This window comes from Centropristis striata, chromosome 14 (assembly GCF_030273125.1).
Source record: "Centropristis striata isolate RG_2023a ecotype Rhode Island chromosome 14, C.striata_1.0, whole genome shotgun sequence".
Lineage (NCBI taxonomy): Eukaryota > Metazoa > Chordata > Actinopteri > Perciformes > Serranidae > Centropristis > Centropristis striata.
In genome coordinates, this window is record NC_081530.1 from 32,820,568 (window position 1) to 32,846,716 (window position 26,149).

The window sequence follows — 26,149 nt, forward strand, 5'->3', positions numbered from 1 at the left end:
AACATTAGTTTGTTGGAATAGTTCTCCACTAGTAGTGGTAATAATACTAGTTGACCGGAACCATAGCTGGTAAATCCGGTTTGGGTTATCTCATGTAACAGCTAGACAATCGTTAGTTAGCTCATGTTTGCTAGCTAGCAGCTTAACTCTGAGCAGACATTTGTGTGTCTGTTGATCTTTGAGATATTAAGTTGGGAGTGGGCTCTCCCACACTGTTTGATCCACAGCCAGCAACGACTCCTCCTGCTAAACTCTGAGGGTACCTGGTGTCAGACCGTTTCACCTTGTTGCTCAGAGCTCAAAGCTTGAAGGACCTTCTTCTCTTAGTAACAGTTGCTAAGGTACGATTGGACGAGGAGCGTTCGGGGGAGGATTTTTGCGAACTTTCAATCAATGTCAAGTTCATTGACTATTTGGTATCAAAAGATCAGGAATTCAAACATTTAGAGGCCATTGTTTTTATAAAGAGTATATTTATTACCTGAACAAACAAAATATAGTAAAAAAATATACAAAATAAATATAGTATATAACTGTAATTTTTGCAAATGCAATAAACATAACGAGCGTATAGAAACATCTAAAAACATGAGTATTTGTACTTATTTATTTTCTGAACAGTCGGTGCAGTTTGGCTTTTGTTTTTTTGTTTTTTAAATCAGTAAGAACGAGTTTGAGCTATAACTGAATTATTGAAGATAATAGCTATCCAAATAACTTCAGTCCTCTGAAATGTATAAATAAATGGAAATAAAATATGTGTGAATGTTACTCATTCGAACAATTCTAACATCTCCTCTTCCACCATCATGCATCTAGATCCGTTCTGCTTTTCAACCAAAAATAAATAGCATCACAACTTTAAAAAATCTGTTTTTCTTCAGCCTGAAGTGGGAACCAAAGTGGACGTGGTTGGAGGGAGAGCTTGCACGTCTTGCACGTTATAGTTTTCTGCGTGTTCTTATTATTAATATTTGGTTTAAATATCTGTTATAGCAGAACAAAAGCTTACAGGTAATTAATGCTGACTGCTTACAACTGGTGGAAACGTGGGCTGGCACCAGTATAAGAGAGTAAATCAACGGTGTTTAAGCTTTTCTATTGCAGAGTAACAGTGGAGTACAGAGGAGGGGAAGCATCGTTGTTGTGAGTGTCGTCCCAGCTCTACTCTACCCGCGGGACAGAGTAGACGACGTTATCTGCGTCACCACGGGGGGCGCTGTGGAGCGAGGCAGCTGTATCGCTGCGAAAACCCACCGTAGAGTAGGTGAGTTTACTGGAGTCGTCTTCAGTCTGCAAATAAACAGAGAGAAGTTTGTTATTTAGCACATCAGGACCTAAGTCTGCCTAGAAAAACTTCCTCTGAAACCTCAGCATTGTTTTCTGAAAAACTGCAAAGAATGTCAATGTGTCCTAAATCATTTATTTCTCAGCCTCTGTAGCAGATAGAGACATGAAATAAAAAAACATTTCAAAGCTTAAACCCTTAACTTTAACTGTAGAGCATAACCTTTGCCCTAAAATCCATTAAGATTTCTTTTTAAATCTATGAACCTCATAAAAAATATGAAGAATTATCAAATTTCTCAGTCTCTGTAGCACATAAATCACCTGAAAGCTTAAAAAATGGGCTTTAACTGTAACTCGATGCCTTGTCCTAGAAAGAATCAATATTTTTTAAACATTAAAAACAATAAAACAAACTGTCAGTAGTAGGGCAATTACAATATGACAGTTTGTTCACAGTGTAGCAGTTAGTGTACATCATTATCACCATCAATCAATCACCAGTATTCAGCACAGGAGAGCAAGTGTAACAGCTGGATTCAAACTCGCCACAGCAAAAATAACAAGCAATGAAGCGAGCGATACGCCACTCGAGGTCCTCAGTCTTTGTTATCTTTCTTATGAGAATATCTCTCCACTACATATAGAATATATGTTATAGGATGTCAGCAATCCCATAACATATATTCTATATGTAGTGGAGAGATATTCTCTACTCAGAGAACCAGGGTTACCTTGTAACCCAACGTTATCTCGACGTCAGCATCCAGGTAACATTTTGTTTTTGTTGATCTCGTTTGGAGGGTAGAATTTTTCAAGCTTTACTCCCAAAATTCCTACTTTGTACAAGTGTTTGATTAACTGTTGATGATTGAGGAAAAGTTGTTTCACCTGCATTATTCTTTTATTCTTTTACAGCCTGATTAGCTGCTGAGCTGCTCCATCCTGATTATGACATTGTTGAAATATAAATGTTTAAAGAAGTATTTTCACAAGACGAGAGAGGTAGCACTGCCAGTATAGTCTGAGTAAGATCGTCACTGTTTAAAAGTATTTATTAGTCCAATGTGTTTCATATCAGGCTAATGAGGCGGTAAATATGACAGTAGCCTCTGTCAAGAAAGAGTCAGAGAGAGAGAAACTTGATTAATATGTTTAAGAATTTTGCTCTGATGAAGTTTTCACTTATACAGCAATATTCTCCATAGCACCTTGTTTCTCTCTCTCTCTCTCTCTCTCTCTCTCTCTCTCTCTCTCTCTCTCTCTCTCTCTCAAACAACTTCTTCCTCAAAACAACGGAAGCTTCTGTCTGTAGATACGATCATTAACTGGCCTGTTTCCTGTTTCTTAATAGGTTAGTCATCTCTCTTGATGAGCAAAGTAGACACATATGGAGCTCACTCTCCTGTACTATTAAATAAGGTTGTTGGGCGTTGCCTGAAAACCTTCCACAGGTTTAACTTACATTCTTCTGAGAAGTGGCTGCAGTGGCAAAGCTGTATGTATCATCTGAGGTTTCGGCTTCATTTGGTTTTGCGTACTTGGCGTAAGTGTAAACTGTAGATATTTCTACAGGAGATCTGCTCTCTCTGTCCTCTCTGATCTCCTCATACACTCTGTTGGCCTGCAGCAGGAGAACAAAAGTTTCTATTAATATCAGCACAAATATAACACATGTTCCAAAATTACTCAAACTCACCTCTGTGACATCAGCATACTCAGTTTCCATAGGAGGTGCTGAAAAACATGGAGTTCAGAGGTTAAAGATCTCTTTTGATACAAAATGTTCCAGTAACTCTGAACCACAGGAGCCAAACTCAGGAACTAAAAGTCAGATTTGTTGTTAGATTTGGCAACTTAACAACACTCATGTTTTTTTATTTGGACTTTTATTTAGACGGGCAATTGGGTCAGGAATCTAGTCGCCCAAAGACAATTTTTACTTACTTATACACTCACTGACCACTTAATTAGGCACACCTGTTCAACTGCTTTTTAATGCAACGTTTTGTTACGTTTACATGATGACGGTCTGAACAGAAGACGCAAAAGTGGCGTTAAGTCTTCACTTTTTATTCCGCGTTTAGACGAGCGTTTTCAGGAGGAAATCTGCTGCATACGGTGACGCAAAAGTGTGTGGAATTGGATTGTATGCATGTCAGGCGGCATCACTTAAAGCGATAAGAGCATCTTTGGGCATGTGGAAGTTTTCACACCACGTATTTTCATCAGCTACTCCTTCCACAAAGTTCTCCACCATCACTAGATCTCCCAGGTCTCGTCCAAAGCCGTCTGGCTCGCATCCGACTAATCGGTGCATCCAAAATGTGATGGAGGTAATTCCAGATCCTTCTCTGTTCACTAATACTATCTGTACATATCCTGTACATTTAGTGGAAAGACTCCTGTAAGTTTATTAGAGCTGCCAGAGCAGCTTGAAGGTCCGACGCATGGAAATAATCCCACGTTTGTTTATTTTCCTGTACTGGAGCATGTATGTGACGGAGTTTTGCGTCTTGTCAGTGTAGACGACACGCTACGGAGGAGAGGATTCAACTTTTCCACTTTGGGAGGTGGTTTCAGATTTTTGCGTTTTTAAGCCCCAAAAACGCCGTCACCGTCTAAATGAAAGGCACTTCCGATAAAATATTTTGTCGTTTTTACCCGCAAGCGTCCTCATGTAAACGGGGCCTCAATGCATTTAGGCATGTAGACATGTTTAAGAGGAGCTGCTAAAGTTCAAACTGAGCATCAGAATGGGGAAGAAACGTGATTTAAGTGACTTTGACCGTTAGAAATGTTTTTTTTTGAAATGATGGACTCAGGTCCAGGTGAGGGAGCAAAGATAACAAAGAATAGAACACTTCAATAAAAAATCTAAGGCCCTAAAATTCATAAAAACAGACACCAGACATTGTAATAAATAGACAATATTGTTGTGTGTGTGTGTGTGTTTCCTGCAGCCTCACCTTTGGGTTGTCTGTCTCTCTTCCTGCAGTATATCAGCAAAGCTACTAAAAATACGATGAACATGACGACCAGAGTCAGACCCACATACAGCGGGACACCTGTTGGAGCAGGGGAACAAGTTTGTTTTATTCATTATAAAATATATCTGAGTATAAAGGTACACACAGTGAGGAAAAATAATAATTAAATCATTGTGTTATAAAAGAAAAAATGTTCTATAAAAGCACAAACATTCATGTTCTTGTATAAAGACAGTAAACAAACTAAACGTACCATCATCAGCTGGTTGTTCCTGCTGAGACTGCGTGGTGGTTTCAGGTGAGGCTGATGAAGGTGAGGAGCTTCCTGAAGTGGAGCCTGAACTCTGTGTTGTTGTCTCTGTGGAGGCTGGTGGGACTGAAGGAGGTCGGGGAGTCTGCTTTGGTTTTTCAGAGGTTGGAGCTGTGAAACACAAAACAAAAAACAATGAAACAATCAAATTAAGATTGAACAGAGACAAAAAGGTTTGTGGTTTTTAGATTTTTACATTTCCAATGCATTTCTAATAATACAGCTATATGCAGACGATAATCAATGTGTTGGGTGCAACAATATTCAAATCAGCTGTGACAGTCTGAGTTCATCAGATATTTTACAGATGAGTTGTTGGTTTTAAAGGAGCATTTTTCAGTGTTTACCATGATGAAAATATGCAGCTCTAAATATGATTGTTAGACTGAACATCAGCAGCTGTCAGTCAACAGTTCATTCTGACTCTCAGTAGAAACTCACCGTCTTTGACTCGGATCTTAAAGTCCCTGTTGGCTGAGAGGAACGAGACAGTTCTGACCAAACCACATCTGTACCGTCCTGAGTCAGACTTAGTCAGATCTGTGATGCTCACATACAGAAGTGTGTCAGATGCTGGATAAAATCCTTCTTTATATTTAATGCTGTATCTGCCACTCTGAGCTCTGTCCTCTTCTGTCTCAACAAGAATGTTTCCTTCTCCACATTCGTCTTTACAGAACATCCTCTTCAATCCAGAGAAAGAGAAGGAGCAGACAACTGTGATGTTTTCTCCTTCAGTTCTTGTATGGATGTCTTCTGCATCAGAGAAACCAATGTATTTTTCATCAAGGAGACCAGTGTTTCCATCTCTCAGTGCTGTTGAAAAAATGAACAATCAATAGTTATTATCTGTTCTTTCTGTAAGATGTTGGCGTCTGGTTTGCTTCACATTTACACAGATCCACAGAGACATACTGGGAGCTGCCCAGTTTAACCAGTCTGTGACTGAGTTGTGAACATTTAAATCCATCAGAAATTTTCCTTCAGTGCATCAGAATCATTCAAACATTCAGATTGTGACTTGATGTTCCACGATTGATGTGAATATTTATTAAAACACATGGACACATTAAAGTGCAAATGATTTGGTTCTTACCAAGATAAAAAACCAACAAACTGAGAAGTGTTAGATAATTTATCTTGTTGTAAGAGTTAATTTCTTATTTTAAGTATTCAATATTTGTGACCAAAAGAAGATGTAAAAAGACACAAAAAGACCACAAAAAAAGACACAAAAAGACGCAAAATGACCAAAAAAAGAAAAAAAAAGACGTAAAATCACAAAAAACACATACAAAGACAAAAAAATTTACCATAAAAAGACACAAAAAGACAAAAAAAAAACCACCACCAAAAAAGATGCAAAAAGTTTTTTTTATCTTGGTAAAAAAACATCGCTCATCATTCATCGCTGCTTGTTTTAAGAGTAAATTTCTTATTTTAAGTGTTCAACATGCTTATTTCTTGATTTAATAATCTTAATTTCAGAAATCTTGTCAAATAAAATTATCTGTCCATGCAGCAAGACCATTTCCCTCAGATCTAGTGTTTTTATCTTGTTCTTAGACATCCTTTTTTGCAGTGTGTGTCTAGAAATAATTCTTATCTCGTACACTGACTTCTTCCTGTTCTCACTTTATAGATATTTACTTTGGTCAGAGCCTCTGCAGCCCTCCCTCCCTTCCTCCTTCATCATTTTCATAAACTTACATCATGTGAGGTTTCCTGTACTGTAAAGCTACAACAAACCGCAGCAGAACAGTGCAACAAACAACAGCTTTGCATTTGGTTACTTTGAAAGAAAGAGCAGCAGAACAACAGCTATGTAAATATGGGATTATTTACAGATAATGATAAAAAAAATGTTGACGATGAGGACATTTTTCAAGAGCTGTTACTTAAGTTTAAATTAAAAGATTCACAGAGGAGGATATTTAAATGAAGTAACTCCATTGGTGGAAAGTATCTTTACATTAAGTGCAAATTTGAGGTACCTCTGCTGCTTTATACTTCTACATCACTACATTCATTTGATAACTTAAGTTGTTCTGCAGATTCACATTAATACAAAACATAATCAACAAATAAATCATGGTGTAATATAGATTTAAACAAAACTTAGTATCACCTTTACCAGCTGCAACATTAAAGGGATTTACACATGAATGCATCATTAATTATATTCCAGTAATATATATGTTTCTGAAACAGGACATTCTGCATAATAAGTCCTCTAACTTTTGGCATTCAAGAGTATTTCTACACTTTAACCACAGAAACCAACCAGAGTTTGTCGTACTGATAGATGTGTGAGTTCACTCATGAGAAACTGTTTCTCCATCTGCTGCAAAGTTAAACTACCAACTGTAAGTAAATCAAGAGAAAGACAAAGAAACAAAACAGTGAAAATAGTAGACAGAAAAGACACAGAATGATAGAAAGAAGAAGTAAATGTACTCACTGAGAAGGAAGAAGCAGATCAAAGTGTGACAGACGTCCATGTTTCAGGCTCTGATGGTTTCACGTTGCCTCCCTTCCTCATTGTGACAAACCAGGAACTTCTCACTTCTTTAAATGATGGAGCTCCTCCTCTAAGCACATCCTACTCTCCTCCCTTTTTTAAAAAGTGCTTTTTTTCCACTGCAGAGGCAATAACCTGCACGTTTAATAAGGCTTTGACTTTTGCCCAAAAATCATATTAGAAATGTTTGTTTTATTATTATTAATGTTTGAATATATTTGAATATTTATTAATAATATTTTGACCAATAAATGCCTTCATTAAGACTGCACCAGAGGGCAGTGTATATAATGGCAATAGGCAGGCAATGATGTTTTTCAGAAGAAAAACACACTGTCACGACTGTTTTGCTTTTTTTTCTTCTTAAAGTCCGACCCTGGATTAAACACAAACAGTATGCTTTTGACAGGTTTTAAAAAAATAAAAAATAAAAATAAACCAGTCAGACTAAGTACTGAAAAGACTAAATAAATAAAGGTATAGGCCTTATTTGGTAGACCCATTCAAAACAAGCACATAGCACCAGCCATTACGGCCCATTAACAGGTTGTTTTGCTCACATTTTCTACCAGTCAGCCATGAGAGTATTGACACATTATTTAGCGATATGACAGCAATTACCAAGAACAAGGCACATTGAGATGTTAATTAGAACAATCTAACAAGAAGCCAGGGCTAAATAAGAACTTGGCATTGTGGGCTATCTGGCTGGCTGCAGTTGATCTGGCTGCAAACATTTTTAGGTTGTTCGGCAAAAAGACAAGGTGATTACATTTTTTGGCTCTAGAGAAGAGCGTTGCTTTGTGACTATGTTGCCCACGGTGGAAAACACTTGTTCCGCCCTCACGGATAATCCCGCATATTACCAGGTAGCCGCGTGCTCGCTGGGTGAGATGGGGGTACTTGGGACTTCTTTCCTTCCACCAGGACAGGTTGTTGCTGTCAGACGGGGGTGGGGGCTCACTGTCATAGGCCATCATTTCTCTTGGGAGTGCATCGTCATTCGGTCTGACTGTTAAAAATAAAATAGTTTTTGTTAATGTGTTGTTTAGGCTTCGTTTTATCATGCACTTTCTATATTTCCAATGTAGGGCTGTATAGCAAGTTGTTATGAAACGCACTCGATAATTTTAACGTTTTTGTCTTAGTTATTATTGATAATAAAATCATCATTGAGGTAGCTGGCTGTGTTCAGTAGCAAGAATGCATCTTTGTCGGGGCCATATCGCACCTTCAGATCAGTTGACATCATTTTTTTCATCTCTTTCAGTCGTGCCGGGTCATCTGTGAAGGGCTTGAGTCGTGTTAGAAGCACATGCTGCAGGGGAGGACCGCTGATGCTGTTGGGTAGTTTTCTGTTGAAGGCACCTGGGCGGCTACTTTGAACGGCTTCAGCGCGTCTTTCACCTGCGGGACAAACACACAATTAATAACAAGCTTAGCTAGCTAGCTAGCGAGCATGCTAAACTGCTAGCTAATAAGTGTAGTTAGACTATGTGAGCCACTTGACGTTACACAAAATACAAACTTAGCTTAGCTAACGTTAACTAGGATCATGTGTTACTTTGTAAACAGTAATGTTAACATTATGGACATAATTAGACCCAACATAATTAGCAAGTGTTACTGACCTTCTCCATCAGGGTCCAATCCACACTGCTGAGATCCAGACGGCTGAGTTTCTTCTCCATTATTACCGCTGCAACAGGTTCTTGTTGTTCAGCTGCCCGGCACATCATGTAGTAGGTACTGTTCCAGCTTCCAAGCTTAGCTAGCTAGCTAGCTAGCGAGCATGCTATACTGCTAGCTAATAAGCGCAGTTAGGCTATGTGAGCCACTTGACGTTACACAAAATACAAACTTAGCTTAGCTAACGTTTACTAGGCTTATGTGTTACTTCATTTGTAAACAGTAATGTTAACACTACAGACGTAATATTAATTAGACCCAACATAATTAGCAAGCGTTACTGACCTTCTCCATCAGGGTCCAATCCACACTGCTGAGATCCAGGCGACTGAGTTTCTTCTCCATTATCACCGCTGCAACAGGGGCTTGTTGTTCAGCTGCCTGGCACATCATGTCCTAGGTACTGTTCCAGCAGGTGGGGCACTCATTGATGAGCTGGACTGGTTTGAAACCAAGGAGCTTCTGCTTGGACTCGAGGAGGTCGATGTCTGTAGGAGAGTGTTTGATATGCTGAGCGGCAGCCTTCAGGCGACTGACTGTTGATGCAACGAAACGCTCTGCAAGTCCTTTTCTTGCTGCCAGGTTGATTGTGTGAGCCATGCACGGGATATCTGTGATCTCCAAGTACCTCCCTACAGCATTGACATAGTTGGTCGCATTGTCTGTTGTGATGGCAAGCACAGACTCCCGCTCCATGCAGTATTCTCGTAGAATATTGTCAATGCATGTGGTGCAGTTTGAAGCTCAGACGTGTCCAGGACGACATTTCTCATTTCCCAGTCCTCGTCCATTAAATGGGCTGTGACAGTAACATAGGACTCCGTAGTGTGCGTTTTATTCTCCATGCAGCATTTCCCTTATGCCATCTTTGGTTGTGTCGTACAGCTTTGTTATTTTACCAAGCATGGTCCTGTGGCAGAGTGCTACAGAGTGCTATTAGAGTGCATTAGGAAACATAACTGCAGAAGATTTTCAGATAAAATCAACCTATATTACCCTTTATCCAGGTGTTGACAGTGATGCTGATCATGATGATTAAATAGAGGAATACAATCACCGGACGAACAACCATTCTCAACAGAAAACCAGTTTCTGGAAGACAAGAAACAATCAGAATCAAACGCTCATCCAACAACTGTACAGATATATTTGTAGTAGTGACTTAAATGTAAAAAAAAGAGAAAATGTTTGAAATTTTGATTAGTTTCATCTTTTTCATTGAATTGCAACTAGTTTCTGTGTTTGTGTAGTCTGCAGCGTCTGTCTGTTTCTGTCAGAGGTGTCGATGGTGCAGTTGTTGCTGCAAACATGAATATCAGCATTATTTTCATTTAAAAAACGAACTTTATACATTTATTTTAACAAATGCAAATACAACTTAGAGATGTATGTATGTATTTATTTTTATTATTATATTTCTTTCATATCTGTTCAAGTGCAGAGATGGTTTATATTATTCTCCAAAGCTTGTAGTATCGACCAAAACAACCCGAAATAAATAAGTAAAATAATAAATAAATAACACGTGTAATAGGAATCAAAATAGTTTTTTTTTCCAACAATAATAATGTTAAAATAACTAAATGAAAGAGTTGACTCAAGCTCTATTTCCTCCATTTAAAAAAAATACATTTATTACCTTTCACTTCCCCTTACTATAGGCTACTGAGGAACTGCAGCTTTAACCAGGAAACTGTCACTAGTTTTCTTGCTTAAAGCTTAAAAATCTAAATTGTAATGTCAGCAAAAAACTTAACATCAAATAACAGTAAACAGCGGTAAGTTATTTTACAGACAATTTACAGGGAATATCTGTATTTAGAAAAATGTATATCTGTAGTAGTAGTAATAACTAAAGTTGTTTTTAACTTTAATCAGATGGTAAGTGTTACGCCCACAGTTTCATCTTCACACTATAATAATAATTATAGTAATAATATTGATAATAATAATAAACATGTTCCATCTGTAATAAAGCTCATTTATCTGCTGTTGGATGATCGAGAGCGATCGAGACTTCCTGAAGTTAAGTGTAACCTCACACTGATTATCTGCTGCTGCATTTCTCACCAACATTTAGAAAACTCTAAACTAAATCCTTATCATCATCAATAAGACAGCAGAAGAGATCAAGTCTTACCTGCAGCAGTGGCGGTGCAGCCCAGCACGAGGACCAGCAGGACGCTGCTGAGCCTCATCGTCCCTCAGACTGAGCTGTCTGAGCACCCACCACAGTTTCTATCTGCAGCGACAACAGGAACTGTCTACGTGTGTTCCTCTCACATTTCCCTCCTGTGGTTACTGAAGTTTCCTCTTATTAGAAATGATTAAACTCTCATAACTGGACGGTCCGTCACATCATCTGTAGGTTTTTTATACGTCAGATAAACAGATCTGATCACAGTGACACACTTTATTTACACTTTACACACAAAGACACACAAATAAACATCTGTGTTCAGAAAGTTTAACGCATGTTGAGGATGGAGAGACGAAATGATGAGGAGAGGGGGATTTTTTGGTCTTTTAGAATTTTTAATCTTGGTTATGTTTGTGTCTTTTTTGGTCATTCTCTGTCTTCCTTTGGACATTTTGTGTCTTTTCAATGTCATTTTGTGTCTTTCTTCGGTAATTTTTGTCATTTTCTGTCTCGTGCGGGCATCTTGAGTCTTTTTTTTAAATCATTTTGTGTCTGTTTTTGGTAATTTCTTTGTCTTTCTTTGATCATTTTGTGTCTTTTGATCGTTTTTGTAATTTTAATCTCTCAGAATTGAGGTTAGCAAAACTCCTCCCCCGAAAGCTTCTCGTCCAATCATACCTTAGCAACCGTTACTAAAAGAAGAAGGTCCGACAAGCTTTGAGCTCTGAGCATCAAGGTGAAACGGTCTGACACCAGGTACCCTCAGAGTTTAGCAGAAGGAGTCATTGCTGGCTGTGGATTAAACAGAGACTCCTCTCTCAACTTAATATCTCCAAGATCAACACACACACATCTCTCTGCTCCAAGGTAAGCTGCTAGATAACGTTAGCTAACATGAGCTAACTAACAATTGTTTAGTTGTTACATGAGATAACCCAACCCGGGGTTAACAGTTATGGGTCCTGTCAACTAGTATTCTTACCACTACTAGTACTAGCGTGACTGAATCCCACATCAGTGGGCTGTGTTATGTTATGATATGTTTCTAATTAATTAAGTGATGTGAAACTAGAGTCTAGCTTCTTATCTTCAAACCGTATATCGTTTTGACCTTGTTCATTAGCCTCGGGTTTACCGGAGTCGGCTTAAGGACGCTAACTGGTGAATTAGCCTAGCGCTATCGTTCTCATGGATTGATCACTTTCATCTCCTGGCTGTAAAACAATGAGCTGCTGATTTTTTAGGTGGAAATTGGATTCTGACTTGCAGAGATATTATTGGAGACACAGATTTTGCAATGTCCACATAAAATATGAAACATAAAAAATATATTTTTGTGATTATAGAATCTTACTCTAAATAGGGCAGTTGAAGTTTAAGCAGATGCAGTACATTTATTTAGTTTAATCATAGTTTAAAAACAATATTAGCACATGATCATTGTATCAAAGCATCTTGCATGCACAGAGAGGGCACACACACACACACACACACACACACACATAGTGAATTACGCATGCATAGATAGTGACATTCGTCACACAGAGACAGAGAACAGAGACAGAATAATATTATTTCTAACACCAGTTAACGTTAGCTAAACTAAGTTTGTATTTTGTGTAACGTCAAGTGGCTCACATAGCCTAACTGCGCCTATTAGCTAGCAGTATAGCATGCTCGCTAGCTAGCTAAGCTTGGAAGCTGGAACAGTACCTACTACATGATGTGCCGGGCAGCTGAACAACAAGTCCCTGTTGCAGCGGTGATGATGGAGAAGAAACTCAGCCGTCTGGAGCTCAGCAGTGTGGATCGGACCCTGATGGAGAAGGTCAGTAACGCTTGCTAATTATGTTGGGTCTAATTAATATTATGTCCATAATGTTAACATTACTGTTTACAAATGAAGTAACACATAAGTCTAGTAAATGTTAGCTAATGCTAGCTAACTGTGTGTGTGCTCTCTCTATGCATTTATAGATGAATCATGATACAATGATCATGTACTGATATTGTTTTAAAACTTGTTTAAAAAAATTACTCTAGACACATTTATTTTATCTGCCTAAACTTTCTGTGTCCTATTTAGAGTAAGATTCTATGATCACAAAATATATATATTTTATGCGGACATTGCAAAATCTGTGTCAACAATGGTTGCCGACCCCTGGAATAAGTCTACCAAATAAGGGCCTACCTTAATTTATTTTGTCTTTTCAGTACTTAGCCTGACTGGCTTATTTTTATTTATTTTTGATGAGAAAAAACCTGTCGAAAGCATACTGTTTGTGTTTAATCTAGGGTCGGACTTTAAGAAAAAAAAAAGAAAAACGGTTGTGACAGTGTTTTTCTTCTGAAAACATCATTGCCTGCCTATTGCCATTACATACACTGCCCTCTGGTGCAGTCTTAATGAAGGCATTTATTGGTCAAAAATATTATTAATAAATATTCAAATATATTCAAATATTAATATTAATAAACAAACATTTCTAATATGATTTTTGGGCAAAAGTCAAAGCCTTATTAAACGTGCAGATTATTGTCTCTGCAGTGGAAAAAAAGCACTTTTTAAAAAAGGGAGGAGAGTAGGAGGAGAGTAGGATGTGCTTAGAGGAGGAGCTCCATCATTTAAAGAAGTGAGAAGTTCCTGGTTTGTCACAACGAGGAAGGGAGGCAACGTGAAACCATCAGAGCCTGAAACATGGACGTCTGTCACACTTTGATCTGCTTTTCCCTTCTCAGTGAGTACATTTACTTCTTCTTTCTATCATTCTGTCTCTTTTCTGTCTACTATTTTCACTGTTTTGTTTCTTTGTCTTTCTCTTGATTTACTTACAGTTGGTAGTTTAACTTTGCAGCAGATGGAGAAACAGTTTCTCACGAGTGAACTCACACATCTATCAGTACGACAAACTCTGGTTGGTTTCTGTGGTTAAAGTGTAGAAATACTTTTGAATGCAGGACTTTTAATTATAAGAAAAGTATTATCATCAAAATATGCCTAAAATACCAAAAGTTAGAGGACTTATTATACAGAATGTCCTGTTTCAGAAAAATATATATTATAATACTGGAATATAATTAATGATGCATTCATGTGTAAATCCCTTTAATGTTGCAGCTGGTAAAGGTGATACTAAGTTTTGTTTAAATCTATATTACACCATGATTTATTTGTTGATTATGTTTTGTATTCATCTGAATCTGCAGAACAACTTCAGTTATCAAATGAATGTAGTGATGTAGAAGTATAAAGCAGCAGAGGTACCTCAAATTTGCACTTTATGGAAAGATACTTTCCCCCAATGGAGTTACTTCATTTAAATGACCTCTTCTGTAAATAATCCCATATTTACATAGCTGTTGTTCTGCTGTTCTTTCTTTCAAAGTAACCAAATGCAAAGCCATTGTTTGTTGCACTGTTCTGCTGCGGTTGGTTGAAGCTTTACAGTACAGGAAACCTCACATGATGTAAGTTTATGAAAATGATGAGGGAGGAAGGGAGGGAGGGCTGCAGAGGCTCTGACCAAAGTAAATATCTATAAAGTGAGAACAGGAAGAAGTCAGTGTACGAGATAAGAATTATGGTGAGACACACACTGCAGAAAAGGGATGTCTAAAAACAAGATAAAAACACTAGATCTGAGGGAAATGATCTTGCTGCATGGACAGATACTTTTACTTGACAAGCTTTCTTGAATTAAGGGTTAGCATGTTGAATACTTAAAATAAGAAATTAACTCTTAAAACAAGAAAAATTATCTAACACTTATAAATCTCTCTTTTTTTTTATCTTGGTAAGAACCAAATAATTTGCAGTGCACACTTTAATGTGTCCATGTGTTTTATTAAATATTCACATCAATCATGAAACATCAAGTCACAATCTGAATGTTTGAATGATTCTGATGCACTGAAGGAAAATTTCTGATGGATTTAAATGTTTACAACTCAGTCACAGACTGGTTAAACTGGGCAGCTCCCAGTATGTCTCTGTGGATCTGTGTGAATGTGAAGCAAACCAGACGCCAACATCTTACAGAAAGAACAGATAATAACTATTGATTGTTCATTTTTTCAACAGCACTGAGAGATGGAAACACTGGTTTCTCCAATGCAGAAAACCCCCGTACAGTAACTGAAGGAGAAGACATCACAGTTGTCTGCTCCTTCACTTTCTCTAAAAGTAAGAGGATGTTCTGTAAAGACGAATGTGGAGAAGGAAACATTCTTGTTGAAACAAAAGAGAACAGAGCTCAGAGTGGCAGATACAGCATTAAATATGAAGAAGGATCTTTTCCAGCATTTAACACACTTCTGTATGTGACCATCACAAAGCTGACTAAGTCTGACTCAGGACGGTACAGATGTCGTTTGTCAGGAATTGTCTTCACAAAAGACTATGACTTTGAGATCCGAGTCAAAGACGGTGAGTTTCTACTGAGAGTCAGAATGAACTATTGACTGACAGCTGCTGATGTTCAGTCTAACAATCATATTTAGAGCTGCATATTTTCATCATGGTGAACACTGAAAAATGCTCCTTTAAAACCAACAACTCATCTGTAAAATATCTGATGAACTCAGACTGTCACAGCTGATTTGAATAGTGTTGCACCCAACACATTGATTATCGTCTGCATATAGCTGTATTATTAGAAATGCATTGGAAATCAAAAAATCTAAAAACCACAAACCTTTTTGTATCTGTTCAATTTAATTTGATTGTTTGATTGTTTTTTGTTTTGTGTTTCACAGCTCCAACCACGGTGAAACCAAAGCAGACTCCCCGACCTCCTTCAGTCCCACCAGCCTCCACAGAGACAACAACACAGAGTTCAGGCTCCACTTCAGGAAGCTCCTCACCTTCATCAGCCTCACCTGAAACCACCACGCAGTCTCAACCTACAACACAGAGTTCAGGCTCCAGTTCAGGAAGCTCCTCACCTGAATCCACCACGCAGTCTCAGCAGGAACAACCAGCTGATGGCCCAGGTACGTTTAGTTTGTTTACTGTCTTTATACAATACCATGAATGTTTGTGCTATTACATAACATTTATTCATTGCTGTTTAAAATGTTTTTCTTTTATAACACATTGATTTAATTATTATTTTTCCTCACTGTGTGTACCTTTATACTCAGATATTTATAATGAATAAAACAAACTTGTTCCCCTGCTCCAACAGGTGTCCCGCTGTATGTGGGTCTGACTCTGGTCGTCATGTTCATTGTATTTTTAGTAGCTTTGCTGATATACTGCAGGAAGAGAGACAGACAACCCAAAGGTGAGGCTACAATGCACTCAAGAACAGGCATTAACAGGCATGAGCAGTTAATTTATGGTGTTTCCTCCCCCACACCACCTCTTAATAGGTGTACACTATTTTTGCTCTGCGAATCGGGTCATTTTGACACACACACCAAGATGGCGCCAGTATGTTTGGCAGCTCGTCTGTCGCATCATACGCTGTTGGTTGTATTGTTTGCTGTTGCCCTGTTCATCTCTTTTCTGCTGTCCTAATGTGTCGGCTCTACTTATTTATGATCGCCAAGTCTCCCTCCCCTGCTGGCGGATATCCCAGCTCACCTGCGCCGTACACCTTGCGCCACTCCCTGGAAGAAGTGGCGAAGAAGACGAGGGAAACGGGCCGGTGTGCTGGTGAAAGTCAAGGCTTACCTGTCAGCTTCCGGTCGGTGTGTCCGACCCTCGCCTCAGACGTGAAGGTCTGTGTTATTCCTCTGCTGTGAGATGTTCACTGCAGCCCAGGAGTCCCTGGATAAGAGCTGTAGCTCCCAGGCCTCCTGCTGGTGCCTCCGAACTGACGTTTTCTGCCGGCCCGCAAATGATCTCTCCACCTCAGGGCCTGCTACCGATGCAAAGCTACTCTTCTCCCGGTCTGAGGCTGGCGCCCAGTCCGCTGCTCCTCCCTGCTGCTTCACCCGGACGCCCGATGGCTCCAGCCGTCCATGGCCTGATGTCGGCACCGACCACCGTGACTCCCCAGGTCACACTGAAGATAGCTCTGATAAATGCTAGAGAGATGCTAGCAAACAAAACGTTTCTGTTGAATTACTTTTTCACATTCCGTGAGCTGGATTTTATGTGCCTGACGGAGACATGGATACATGCTGGTGAGTCCATAGCCTTCTCAGAAATTCTCCCTCCTGGCTGTACTTTTCTTAGCTCTCCGCGGACCACTGGGAAGGGTGGTGGAGTAGCTTGTGTGTATAAATCCAGTTTCCACTGTCGGCAGATTCCATCTGTCACCTTTTCCAGTTTTGAGCTGCAGCTTTTTGAACTTAATTGCTCTCCTCCTATGTTGTTTGCAGTGGTGTACCGTCCTCCGAAACATAATCAGGAGTTCGTACAGGATTTTGAAAATTTCCTCTCTGGTGTTATGGTTGACTATGAACATGTTTTAATTCAAGGTGATCTGAATATCCATGTGTGTTGTGAGACCAAACCTCTGGTAAAGGACTTCCTATCTCTGATTGACTCTTTTAACCTGACCCAGTGGGTTTCTGGCCCAACACATGAAAAAGGTCACACATTAGACTTGGTGTTGTCTCTAGGGGTGCCTGTCTATGTGGACGAGATCTGTAGTAGCGCTTGCATTTCTGATCACCTGTCTGTGTTGTTCTCTGCTACTGTCCCTTGCTCTGTTGTTGAAACTCGTCCTGCTCCTCGTTGTTACCGTGTTATAAATTCGGATACTACACTGATGTTTTCCATGGCTTTCGATGATTTTGTAATTTCACATATGGATGATCTTGGTTCTCTTTGTCCTGAAGAGCTTGTAGCTACCTAGCGACTCAAAATGTACTAGCATCCTTGACTCTATCGTTCCTATTAGGAAAAAATCCGTCAAGGCCCTTTCTGAACCGTGGATAAATGACTCTATCTGAACTCTCAGGCGCTCCTGTAGGCGTGCTGAAAGGAGGTGGAAGAAGGATAAGCTACACGTATCTCGTGGAATAATGAAAGACTGTCTATTGGAATATCAGAATGCTGTTAAAGCTGCCAAAGCAGGTTACCTCTCAAACCTGCTCTCTGTAACAGTTTTCTTGAATTCTTTGTCAACAAAATCTCTGCTCTGCGATCAGTACCGCCTCTTGTTGCCTCAGACCCCTGCAGCTCCCCGATGTGCCCTGCTGTCTCAGCTGTTGGACGTAGTGCAGAAACTACGCCCCACAACTTCCGCTTCAGATAGCATTCCCCCTCGTCTTTTTAAAAAGGTTTTTAATTCTGTGGGCTCATTCATTTTATTATTGTTTCATGCTTGTTTTAGCTCAGCCTGTTTTCCAGCTCATTTTAAGCATGCCATAGTGCAGCCACTAATCAAAAAACCTAGCCTTGACCCATCCATCCTTGCTAATTTTCGGCCTATCTCTAAACTCCCCTTTCTGTCCAAGGTGTTAGAGAAAATAATGGCTACCCAGCTGCTGTCAAATGTCAATTTTTGAAAAATTCCAATCTGGTTTTAGACCTCGACATAGTGTAACGGGTAATGTGCGAACCCAAACGCAGTACAAACAAGGCCCAGAAACGAAGGTCAGTTAATGGTTTTATTAACTGCAATCCGGCAAACACACAGTTCAATGGCTTGGCAGGTGGCTTGGTCAGGACAGGCAAAAGTTTGTAAACCAGAAGGCAGGCAGTCCAGGCGAACAATCCGAAGGGGGGCAGGCAGAGCTCGTAGTCAGGAACAAAGGGTAGAGGTAATTTACCAGGCGGCAGGCAGAACAGGCAGGTCGAAGTCAGGCAGGGTCGGAACCGGGAAGACAGGCAGATGAACGCTGGAAAGTCTCGCATGGCAAAGAACAATCTGGCACTGAGTGAGTGTGAGGCTGGAGAATATATACTGAGCAGGCAGGAGGGGCTGATTGGTGAGTGAGGGCAGGTGTGTGATTAGTGAGTGTGAGCAGGTGTGTGTGATCAGTGAGTGTGAGCAGGTGTGTGATCAGTCAATGGGTGTGGTGAGAGTAGAGCAGTGGAAAATTACTGAGTCCATGGGGAAAGGCTGGAGCAGACTATGACAGAACCCCCCCCTCAAGGGACGGCACCCGACGTCCCCAAAACATGTCCAACGTGCCAGGGCGGGAGGAGGGGGAAACTGGGAGGCGGGCTAGAATTCCTGAGAGGAAGACAAGGTCATCCTCAGGCTCTGCAGCCGGAGGGTCAACAGGACCGACAGCAGGCGCCCCACGACGAGAAGAGCCCCCTACCATGCAGCGAGAGGGCTGGTCAGGATGCTGCTGATGAAAGTCACGGAGGAGCTGTCGGTCCAAAACGTGTCGAGCAGGAACCCAGGATCTGTCCTCTGGGCCATAGCCCTCCCAGTCCACGAGGTACTGTAGGCCTCTACCACGTACACGGGAGCGGATGATGCGGCGCACAGCATAGGTAAGTCCCCCATCGATGAGGCGAGGCGGAGGCGGTGGAGGAGTCACAGGCACCAGAGGGCTCTCGCGGACTGGCTTGACCTTGGACACGTGGAAGGTTGGGTGAACCCTCATGGACCGGGGAAGCTTGAGCCTGACTGCCACAGGATTGATGATCGTTTCGATGGGGAAAGGTCCAATGAATTTGGGAGCCAGCTTGTTGGACTCCACCCGCAGTGGAAGGTCACGGGTGGAGAGCCAGACCTTCTGGCCCACCTGATACTCTGGGGCTTGTGAGCGACGACGGTTGGCAGCAGAGGAATAACGGTCATAAGGGCGATGAGGGGATAGAGAGGTTGCTTTGGCCTTACTGAACACCTCCCGGAGGTTGTGGTATTCAGCAGGGATTCTGATCAGGTCCGGGCAAGTGCTGGGGCGCATAGTCTGGCGAGGCGCCGATGCATCCCGAAGACAGGCCTGGTGGCAGAAGCTGCTCCAGCCGAGGATGGTGGCTGTGGTCCAGTCGACGTGTGGATTGTGTTTGCGGAGCCATGGGAAACCCAGGATCAGAGGGAGGTCAGCTGAGGGCAGGAGATGAAACTGGATGGTTTCATGATGGTTACCAGAAATCAGCATGTGAACAGGGGAAGTCTGGTGGGTAACAGTTCCCAGAAGATGGCCATCCAAGGCCCTGGCAGGAATCGGTGGGTTGAGGGGGATCCTCTCTAGCCCGAGTTGCCTAGCCAGGCACTCGTCCATAATATTGCCATCGGAACCAGAGTCAATGAAAGTGGCCAGGGTGTGTGCGTCATCGGGGAGGAGAAGCTTGACTTGAAACAGGGGACGTTTAATCAGAGAGGAAGATATCACTGCCACCGAACTCACCAGGACTTCCTCCTTCACTGGTGAGCTGTCTTTTAATGGACAGAGTGAGATAAAATGTCCAGCTTGTCCACAGTACATACAAAGGTTCCCCACCCGGCGGCGCTGTCGCTCCTCTGGCGTGAGTCTGGTGCGACCCAGTTGCATCGGTTCTGGGTCTGCAGGTGAGAGCAGGGCAGGAGCAGGTGGAGAAGTCAGGCGATGATATTCAGTGGATGGTACAGGATTCTGTTTCCTCTCTCTTCTCCGGGTCCGGATACGGAGGTCTAGTCGGGTGCTGAGTTCAATGAGTTCATCCAGTGTGGGGGGTAGAGGATAGGAAATCAGTTCATCTTTGATGTATTCTGCTAGCCCATGCAGAAAGGCATCCCGGAGTGCAGCAGTGTTCCAGTCGCTCTGACGGGCCTTCGTCCGGAAGTCGATGGAGTAATCTGCCACGGACTGATTACCCTGCCGTATGGAGAGAAGATCGGACGTGCCATCTGGACCCGTAGCTCCCAGACCGAAGACCTTGCGTAGTTCCTCCGAGAAGGCCTGGAATGAAGCACAGGCGGAAGTCTGTCTCTCCCACTCTGCTGTGCCCCAGAGGAGAGCTCTCCCCGTCAGGTTGCTGATGACGTAGGCCACCTTAGCCTCCTCTGTGGCAAACGTGTATGGCTGCAGACTGAAGAGTAGCGAACAGGAAGTCAGGAAAGGACGGCAGAGCTTGGGATCCCCATTGTAGCGCTCCGGGGGCCCCAGCCGGGGTTCTGGAATCATCCTCGGCTGTGCTGGAGCTGGAGCAGGAGCAGGAAGTGGAGGTGCCGGTGGAGGGGAAAGAGTGGAGGTTAGCTGTTGCAGTTGAGCCGTGAGGGTGGTGATGGCGCTGGCTTGGGCTTCCACAGCTAGTCTGGTCTGGGCAGCAGCATGCTCCATTCGTTGCTCATGAAACATGAGCACTCCCTCGATTTTTTCAAATCGATTCTGCGGCGACGCTTGTTCTGCTGGGTCCATGACTGGCCAGATTGTACTGTAACGGGTAATGTGCGAACCCAAACGCAGTACAAACAAGGCCCAGAAACGAAGGTCAGTTAATGGTTTTATTAACTGCAATCCGGCAAACACACAGTTCAATGGCTTGGCAGGTGGCTTGGTCAGGACAGGCAAAAGTTCGTAAACCAGAAGGCAGGCAGTCCAGGCGAACAATCCGAAGGGGGGCAGGCAGAGCTCGTAGTCAGGAACAAAGGGTAGAGGTAATTTACCAGGCGGCAGGCAGAACAGGCAGGTCGAAGTCAGGCAGGGTCGGAACCGGGAAGACAGGCAGATGAATGCTGGAAAGTCTCGCATGGCAAAGAACAATCTGGCACTGAGTGAGTGTGAGGCTGGAGAATATATACTGAGCAGGCAGGAGGGGCTGATTGGTGAGTGAGGGCAGGTGTGTGATTAGTGAGTGTGAGCAGGTGTGTGTGATCAGTGAGTGTGAGCAGGTGTGTGATCAGTCAATGGGTGTGGTGAGAGTAGAGCAGTGGAAAATTACTGAGTCCATGGGGAAAGGCTGGAGCAGACTATGACACATAGTACAGAATCTGCCCTTTCAAGAGTTTTTAATGATCTTACTTTAACTGTTGATTCTGGATGTGCTGCCATCATGGTGACATTAGATTTAACTGCTGCATTTGACACGGTAGATCACAGGACCCTTCTCTCACGCCTGGAGCATCATGTTGGTATCAAGGGTGCTGCCCTCTTGCTGCTCCAGTCCTACCTTACTGATAGGAGCTTCTCGGTGCATTTGGGAGATTTTTCTTCTAGTGTGAACCCTCTTACTTGTGGGGTGCCTCAAGGGTCTATTCTAGGCCCTTTACTGTTCACACTGTACATGTTGCCCCTTGGTTCCATTCTCCGCAAACATAATGTGTCTTTTAATTGCGACGCTGATGATGTTCAGATTTATCTCCCCTTACAAATGAATTGTAAAGACTCTGTACAAACTTTACTTGCCTGTATAACTGACATCAAGACTTGGATGAGCCTCGGCTTCTTAAATCTGAATGACAGCAAGACAGAAGTCATTGTTTTTGGGCGTCATAAACATTACAGCGACTGTGCTGGTGCTCTGCCCCCCTCACTGGGTTCAAAAAACTGCTCTGTCATTAAGAGCCTTGGTGTCACTTTCGACAGTGAGTTCAAACTTGACAAGCAAATTGGCTATGTGGTCAAAAGCGCCTTTTTCCAGCTGCGACTTCTGGCCAGGGTAAAACCGTACCTTTCTCCTAGTGACCTGGAGAAGGTTATTCATGCTTTCATTTCCACAAAACTGGATTTTTACAACTCGTTGTATGTAGGTTTAGACCAGCGTTCATTGCGACGCCTACAAAATGCTGCAACTCGTCTTTTAACAGGTACAAAGGAACGGGAACACATATCCCCAGTTCTGGCCTTTCTGCACTGGCTTTCTGTCCGTTTCAGAATTGATTTTATTTTTTTTTTGTAATTCAAGTCTTTATTTCTTTTATCCTTGGTCTATGACAGTACAACATTTGACATTGTGAGACATTTTTGTACACATTACCTGTAGCATCAGTAGCATAGTAATACAAGTGTAAACAGAAACATTAGTATAAAGGGACGTATCAATAACGAGATAGCTAGGAAGAAGGCCCATACAACAGATATTATGTTATATTATTGGAGACATTCAAAGGAGGGTGTTCAGTGTTCATGCCACAGGCTCCTCAGGCAGTGTAATATGAGTCCAGAGAAGGTCCCAGATTGGTGCCTTATTTTTGTTTCTGTTGTTCATCCTGTTGAGCATGAGTTCATATGAGGCTGTTTTAATCATGGCGTTTGCCCACTCTTTCAGGTCTGGGCGTTTAGGTGTTTTCCAATGTTTAAGTATTGTCCTTGCAGCTGTTGTGATGCCCGTCATGATTACAGCAAATTCTCCATTTGTTATGTTGAGAGCCTGAGTTCTGTCCCCTAACAGGCATAGTCTGGGACATAATGGTATGTCCCTTCCCAGTCACTTACTCAAATTGTCCACGATTGTTTTCCAGAAAGGTTGAATTACTGGACATTCCCAGATGCAGTGTAACAGAGTACCAATGTCTTTCTGACATTTCCAACACATATTATTATCCATTATACCTGCTCTGTTGAGCCTTTGTGGTGTCCAATAATACCTGTGGATTAGTTTGTATTGTGTAAACTTCCCTCTCGCTTCCCTAATGTATTTCCCATTGTCCGATATGACTTTCAGCCATTCCTCATCCTCCATCACAAATCCCAGGTCTCTCTCCCATGTTGTTTTCAGGCTCCGGCAGTCATCACTGAGTCGTTGGTTGGTCGTTCTATAAAATATAGAAGCTCGGTGGCACTTTGCAGGTGATGTGAGGTAGTCCATGATGGGGTTTTCCATCCTGATATTGAATCCTGGTGGTGACACAGTCCCTGATCTGCAAATATTTCCAAAATTGTTCCTTTCCCTTCAGGTTGTACTTTCTTTTTAAATCAGAAAACGACAGAAACACCTTCTCTTCATACAAATCAGCAACATGACACAGCCCATAAAGATGCCAATCCTTCCAGTAAACTGAAGTCTTACCAATGCTGATCACAGAGTTATTCCACAGGGAAGAATATACCTGTTTATAATGTGATAATTTATGCATTTTGTGTATTTTGGTCCAAATCTCTTTGGAATGAGACAAAATGGGATTCAGTACATTATGCGAGCACTGGGATAACCTATCAATAGGGGTGAATGGAGATGACAGTTTATTTTCAATAGTAATCCACTCTAGTTGGTCGTCTTTGTTGTAATGTTTGGCTAATTTAGCCATTTCAAAGGAGATATAATATAATCTTGGGTCTGGCAATGCCAGGCGTCCTTTGTCTCTGGGAGAGCACATTTTATTGAGTTTAATCCTGGGTCTTTTCTTTCCCCATAAAAATTCTTTAATTATTGTATCATACTGTTTAAAAATCTGAGGAGATATGGTTACTGGCAACATCATAAGCACATAATTAAATTGCGGTGCAATCACCATTTTTATGATATTGACCTTTCCCAATAATGTAAGCTTAAGTTTCCCCCATTTATCTAAATTAGTTAATTAATTTTTTGTAGCACTGGCTCCAGGTTTAGTGCAGGCATTTCTTCCACCTCTCTGCTTAGTTTGATTCCCAAGTATGTCATCCCTTTTGACATCCATTTAAACCCAAAATTTGTCAGTATAGTAATTTGAATTGCACAGTCCAGATATAGGCATAGCTTCTGACTTTGTCCAGTTTATTTTATACCCTGATAATTTGGAATACGATTGAATTGTGTTCATCAGATTTGGTATCGAATTCAATAGTTCTTTCAACAGCAACAAAATGGCATCCGCGTATAGCAACAATTTGTGCTCTTTCCCACCTCCTTCCACCCCCTTGATAGCTGCATTGGATCTGATAGCAATGGCCAGCGGCTCCAATACAATATTAAATAACAATGGTGATATGAGTAGCCCTAGTGAGGTTAAAAGGAGGTGAGATTACACCATTGGTTATAACTGCTGCCTTGGGATTTTTGTATATGGATTTAAAACAACTTGATAAAGGTTGTTCCAAATCCAAAATGTGACAAAGCTGCAAATAAAAACTCCCAGTGAACTCGGTCGAATGCCTTCTCGGCATCGAGCGAGAGGGCAACGACTGGGTCTTTTTCTGTCCGATTCAGCCAGATCAAATGTAGTAATCTCCTCATGTTGTCTGTGGAAGACCTATTTCTCATGAATCCTACTTGGTCTGGATGTATGATACTTGGCAAAGCCTTCTCCAGACGCATTGCCAGGATCTTAGTTAAATCTTGCAATCCAAATGAATAAGACTTAGAGGACGGTAGTTAGCAGGATTTGTTGTGTCTCTATCTTTTTTAGGTATCACTGATATTAGGGCCTCATTGAATGTCGAAGGGAGGGATCCTAATTTAAAAGCTTCATTGTATATCTCTTGTAATATTGGTGCTAAAATGTCTATGTACTGCTTGTAATACTCTACAGGGAATCCATCTAGGCCCGGTGACTTTCCTGATTTCATTCCTGAAACCGCATTCCTGATTTCATTCTCTGTTATTGGGTTATCTAATAATTCCACCTGTTCAGCAGCCAGTCTAGGAAGATTAATGTTAGAGAAAAACTCTGTAAATTCCCCTTGTGTAGGATCGATGTCTGATGTGTATAATTCCTTTTAAAACTGTTGCAGTACCTCATTTATCTCCTTTGTTGAAGAAACTATTTTATCACCTTTTTTAATCGCTGGAATTACACTATGGGAATTTTTCTGATTTAGTTGTCTGGCGAGTAATTTGCCTGCCTTCTCTCCAGCGTCATAGAAAGTTGTCCCCAGTCTGAATAAGGCATATTCCACTTTTTTATTATAGATTCCTTGCAGTTGAAACTTAAGCTTACATATATCTCGATATAATTGTTCTGAAAAATGCTTTGCTAATTCTATTTCCCGGTTTCTAATTTCCATTTCCAAATCCTTTATCCTCTTCATATCCTTTTTTTTTTTTTTGATGAATGTGCTATAATTTTCCCCCTGATGTAGGCTTTTGATGCTTCCCATTCCATTGCTCTAGTATCTGTGCTACCAGCATTAATTTCAAAAAAAGAAATAAGATCATTACTCAACATCAGGTTGAAGGATTCTGTAATAGCGATGTATTCATTCTCCATCTGCCCGTTTTCTCAGTGTCAGAATTTATATCAATATTGAGCTCTACTGCTGCATGATCTGAGAGAGCCATTGCGTTAATTTTACAATTTACCACTTGTTTTATTATAGTTCTTGAAATCAAAAACATATCGATCCTGGAATAGGATTGCTGGCAGTGTGAGAAGAAGGCATATTCCCTTTCACTGTGATTTACCAATCTCCATATATCCACTAAGCCCATATCCTCACTGATCATATGTATT

The 26,149-nt window shown here is 41.3% G+C and overlaps 1 protein-coding gene across 1 annotated transcript in view; it reads right to left on the bottom strand.

Moving 5' to 3' along the window:
• Positions 1-556: 556 nt before the first annotated feature.
• The window catches only part of LOC131985068 (uncharacterized), a 40,060-nt gene continuing 14,467 nt past the window's right edge, over positions 557-26,149 (bottom strand). The window contains exons 2-7 of the mRNA XM_059350105.1: positions 5,029-5,403; positions 4,531-4,698; positions 4,257-4,355; positions 2,987-3,024; positions 2,753-2,911; positions 557-1,293 (exon numbers count right to left, since the gene is read on the bottom strand). Coding sequence (XP_059206088.1) covers positions 1,165-1,293; positions 2,753-2,911; positions 2,987-3,024; positions 4,257-4,355; positions 4,531-4,698; positions 5,029-5,269 — 834 coding nt within the window. The 5' untranslated portion in view covers positions 5,270-5,403 and the 3' untranslated portion in view covers positions 557-1,164. The remainder of the gene's footprint in view (positions 1,294-2,752; positions 2,912-2,986; positions 3,025-4,256; positions 4,356-4,530; positions 4,699-5,028; positions 5,404-26,149) is intronic.